Here is a 4,997-nt window from a genome sequence, read left to right on the forward strand (position 1 = left end):
GGGCATGACTTTTTCCCAAAAACAGCCTGCCCATATTTTGCACATGCCTTATGCACATAAAAGGTTTGATTTTGTTTTAATTGTTCTAAATGCCAAATGAATGACTGGAAGGACGACTCCAATCACTAAACTTTAACCGCTTGCCTTCCAAATCAATTTGACTTCTTCCTCTACAATTTAAAAACAAGATTTTAAAAAAAAAAATCCGTTGAGTTCCTCAAAGCATGCAACCTCATTTGACAAGCTAGAAGCACAAAAGAAGATTGATCTACACATAAACAATGATAGGCATCCCTCTAGGAACAATACATTCATATTTGCCTTTGTCAACTATCATTTTCATTTTTTCTGCTTAAGTTTCTATGCTGTCAAAGTCATAGTTGTTGCTGGAGTGAAAAAGAGTAGCTGTTGAAGTGAGACCTACATATTCATGTTCCTCTCTAAAAGTTATATGTAACTTTTGAAAAAAAAGGGCTGCATTTGAAATCCATATAAGGGAGCTATAACCCAAAAGGACGGGGCTTAAGTGTTGCCAAAAGTGCTGCCGAAGTGAGCCAAAGTGACATGTTTGTTGTTGAAGATGCAATTATGTTCTATATTGCTGTTGACATTAACTGAAGAGTTCTTTAGACCTTTTTACTTATTCCTTCATGCTAAATCACCAAAACTCTGCACAAAATCCCAACTTTCTCAGCCATCTTTTATTTTATTGTGGGCAAGATTGCTTGTATCCCGGATAAACTCACATTCTTTTACAAAAGATTTGAGATGATCCATAAGAACATTGATTGGGTTTCAATGAAGTTCACTCAAGAGCAACAAGAGGCCAATGAGAATTTGACTGTTTTAATATGCTGCAACAGATCTCTTTTTAGAGAAGTTTTATAACTCACACTCAGTTCATGAATTTCATTGTTCTCTTCAAAGAACCAATTCCATTACTAACAACATTATGGCAAATCAATTTATATAAAGAAAGCAGATATTATAAGTCAAGTTGGTAATACAACAGACATTAGTTTGATTGGATTAACATTTACATGGATGTATGATTCTTAAGGCCTAACTAATACTAACAGATTTTTATTTATTGATTAAGCACAATATGTCCCAGCTAATCTTGGATTTTCATTTTGCACGAATAACATTGAATCTTCCCTAGTGCTTCCTCATTACGGTGCTACATTACCTAAGACAAACTCTAGCAAACAAGAAACACAAGGCATGAAAATGAGAAAAAGAAAAAGGAGCAAGATCATCATTTGGATCACTTTAGAATTCACGAATAAATAAGCTACAATATCATTATTCAACATATCTGCTCCAAAGTTTTATAAAATTTTAAATAACAAAGAAAATGTTATTGTAATTTACTACTTCAGGAAAGGAAAATGGCAGCGGCTGGCCTTGTACTTATCAGCAAAATGCCAAAAAAAACATATTTACAAAAAAAAAATGGACCATGGAGACAGATCCCTGTCTGTTGTCTCATATTTTTCTCATTTGCAGTGCTGAATCATGCCTGAGGTAGCTCTGATTGATATTTATACAATATTGAGGTGCTATTTAAGCTTTCTGATCTGTACAAATAAGTTTTGCCCGCTCTTGCTATGAATCAAGTCAATGTGGAAGAACCAGATGCAATGCTAACTTGGGCTTCAAGTAGTTCCAGGTGACGCTCCAATGAACTAAGCTTTTCATTCAATCCTGCTAACTTGCTTTTTGTAGTGGCCTCTGTAAATGGGTAGTTCAGTTTCATTAAGAAAATTCAGTTACAAGGAAACAAAAAGATTAATCCATCTCCTAATTCAGCGACTTGTAGTCATGAATTTTTTACTCTATCAAGCTAAAGCTTGGAGATATGGAATACAATGAGAACTCATGAAGCACAAAACCATGCATGCTAGCTAAATAAAGCCTCCAATATTATAATAAATAAATACAAAAGAAAATATAACTTCTTGTGGTACACATCAAATCCAACAATCACTTGGGTGTGCAAATTAACACTTGTTTTTTTAAAAACTGTCAGGAATGGAAATTTTCACATTGCCTAACTTTATAATGTGAATAATCAATGCTGCTACAATAAAGTAAACCTCTCAACAAGCACTTATGTTCTCAATTGAAACTATTTCAAATTGACAAGAGAAGCATAAAAAATAAGCCCTCCATACAGTTCATTCAAATCTCTGGTTTGGGCTCAAGCTCTGGAGGGCATGATTCACTTGTTAATGAAGTCACATCTCACAGAGGTGAGGTGCAAATCACACACATTTGGCAGGGCAGAGGCCTCCCGGACATAGCTCATATAACCTGAAGGTTCTAAGCTTGATGTTCGAATGCTAGCGAACAAGCAAATAGTGACTGAACCTAAAAAAGATTAAGTTCCTAACCTAAACCACACTTCTCCCACATATGCAGGAAGAAAGGGAAGTTTTCGCATTCCCTTGTATAAATTGTTCAAATTTTATCGTTCAATTTGCTTGTTCGAATGCTAGCGAACAAGCAAATAGCGACTGAGCCTAAAAAACATTAAGGTCCTAGCCTAAACCACACGCCTCCCACATATACAGGAAGAAAGGGAAGTTTTCACATTCCCTTGTATAAATAGTTCAGATTTTATATCGTTCAATTTTCAAAATTATGGACAAACCCAGGACAACTTGGGCCTTGCCAATCATTCTAACTACAAACTATCAAGAGATTAAACAACAGAATCTTTCATTTTGAGGAGGTCATTAGTATCACATTGGGTTCAGCAGCGAGCGAAGAGGATGCAGAAATATACTGACAAGTTTAAGTACGTCACTAAATCCAATGACACATGGGACCGCAAATCTTAAGCTATCCGAAGTTTCAACCACCAATAGAAGCTGAAATTTAGGAAAAAGTTCCTAACTTATAAAAAATAATTATTCTTTTATCTTAACTATAAGGAAATCGGATAAGAAATAGAAAACCCACAAGAAGCCAGGCTCCGTAGACTCTAGAAATAGAAGGCTCAGATTAATCCCTTGAATACTTCAGGACCAAACCCATTTCGTACCCATAATTCAAAAAAACAATGCAAATTACAAAAGATCACTTCGAACTGACAAAAGCAAATAAATTCATTCCCACAAAAGAAAATACTGATTATTTTATACCCTCAAAAACAATTAATCAACAAACACCGTTGTCTGCCATCAAATGGATGTAGATTTTACATTTTACCAAGCTTATATAGATCCAATACAAAGGTTAAAGTTCTTCAGCAGTTTACGAGAAAACCAATCGGGATCTGCCTGAAAGAAAATCCTAATGAAAACAGGCATGAATGAATCTATTGGAGGAAAAAAAGCCAAAATCCCATAAAATACAGCCTCGGGATACATAAATTAAAACCCACATACCAAATTGTACGAGGAATTCAAAGAGACGACGAACATTGAGCGCCAATTGACTAGAGAACTCTCTATTGTCCCAATCTGCCTGCACTGCTATACCCACATTCACTGCATTGCTCATACCCCCTCCTCCTTTTGCCATTTCTTTTGCCAAATCCCACTTCTGAATTATTTCTCCGTGTTTTTGTCTGCCTCAGAATGAAACCAGAGAGAAAGACAAACAAACATGTGAATACTTACTCGCCAATAAAGAAGTGGAGGGTAAGTTTAGAAAGGACTGCATTTTTCACCATGTTGTACACTGTAACTGATTCTAATCATTGTCTTCGCCAGCTCTCGTGGAAGGGAAGAGCTCATTAAATCTTAAATAAGAAGCGTAGAAAGAAAATGCATTTCATTCTTTATTATTATTATTATTAATTTTTTATTGCTGTTGTTTTATGTATCAATTTGTTGTCTTGGTGATTTGGAAAAGTGCAGTTCAGCATGCTTCCCTTGTACTGCATATAGATTATAAAACCTGTGTAGTTGAGAGAAGTACGGAACCCTAAAGATTATCCTTTTGTAAAGCAACCTAAAAGCTAATCCATCTAAATGAAAAATAAGTGATTTTCAAAGTAAGTGCTATTAATTTGTTTTTATACTCTTGCTATAATTGTTTTTAAATTCTAATAGTAATTTTATAAGATTATATTAATTTTAAAAATTAATTACATGGAAAGAGATTGCATAAATTTGATTAAAATAAAGGAAGGGTCAATGAAGTCATCATACTATTGAGAGAACTCATAAAGTATGTTGGTTAGCTAAACAAAAAATAAAAAATGTATCCATTATTGTCTAAATGGCAAAAAAATAAAAAATGTATCCATTACGGTCTAGATGAGCATAAAATAACACAAAAAATGTCACTATAGAGATAGGTAATTAAACCAAGTGAAAAGCACTAGCAAAAGAAATGACTACCTAGACTAACCAATCCTAAAAGCCTTATTCAATGTGAAACTCGAAAGTTGTTGCAAACTAGTGTTAAACAAAAATGGGTGAACATAGAATCCCACCATTCCCCTCTTAGAAATTATCCAAACAAGCCACCTTTGCAGACCTGTCCAACAATTCAAGGTTATTTTCCACATCAATTCCTTCCCTTTTCCTCAAGAAATACCTTCTCACTAAAGCACAATGACAATGTCAAGTGAGCCTAACTACATCCAAACTTAGAATAAGTGGTTATTTTGCTACCTCTGCACTCAATTGCATAAGCTTAGGGAGATCTCCAAGTCATAAGATACCAACTCCCAATTTAGAAAAGACAATTGTGTCAATATTGTCCACCAAAAACTCGTCCTTAAAGACTTCACACAACAATAGATGAATGTTCGCCTTTGTTCCACCCAAGTCTAGAAGCAACACTAGAAAATGATACCTATTTATCAAGGAATACCATCCTTATAACTTTCATGGCCAAAAGCCTTGGCTCCTTGCAAATTAATTGTAGTTTCTAGTATATCATCATGCCAAGGAAATGTTAGAGTAAATGGTTCCTTTCCATTTCACTCTTCTATTAAGTTTACTCAAGTGAACTCATAAATTAAGAGGAATTGTATA

At 34.6% G+C, this 4,997-nt stretch overlaps 1 protein-coding gene across 1 annotated transcript; it reads right to left on the bottom strand.

Moving 5' to 3' along the window:
* Window positions 1-1,278: 1,278 nt before the first annotated feature.
* On the bottom strand, window positions 1,279-3,835 carry BRK1 (BRICK1). Its single transcript, XM_089786743.1, has 2 exons — window positions 3,396-3,835; window positions 1,279-1,734 (listed from the first exon to the last, which is right to left on the bottom strand). The coding sequence occupies exons 1-2, from the start codon at window positions 3,529-3,531 to the stop codon at window positions 1,616-1,618; spliced, it is 255 nt and encodes an 84-aa protein (XP_089642869.1). The 5' UTR covers window positions 3,532-3,835; the 3' UTR covers window positions 1,279-1,615.
* Between the last annotated feature and the right edge of the window lie 1,162 nt (window positions 3,836-4,997).

Source organism: Cupressus sempervirens, chromosome 6 (genome assembly GCF_028749045.1).
Source record: "Cupressus sempervirens isolate cs-2001-9-10 chromosome 6, ASM2874904v1, whole genome shotgun sequence".
In the NCBI taxonomy this organism is placed as follows: domain Eukaryota; kingdom Viridiplantae; phylum Streptophyta; class Pinopsida; order Cupressales; family Cupressaceae; genus Cupressus; species Cupressus sempervirens.

What these genes read in the sequence shown, in the direction of transcription:
- BRK1 (XM_089786743.1), bottom strand. Translation starts at nt 3,531, where the DNA reads ATGGCAAAAGGAGGAGGGGGTATGAGCAATGCAGTGAATGTGGGTATA. An exon ending in TGAATTCCTCGTACAATTTG is followed by an intron (nt 1,735 to 3,395) that starts GTATGTGGGTTT and finishes ACCCATTTACAG; the next exon opens with AGGCCACTACAAAAAGCAAG.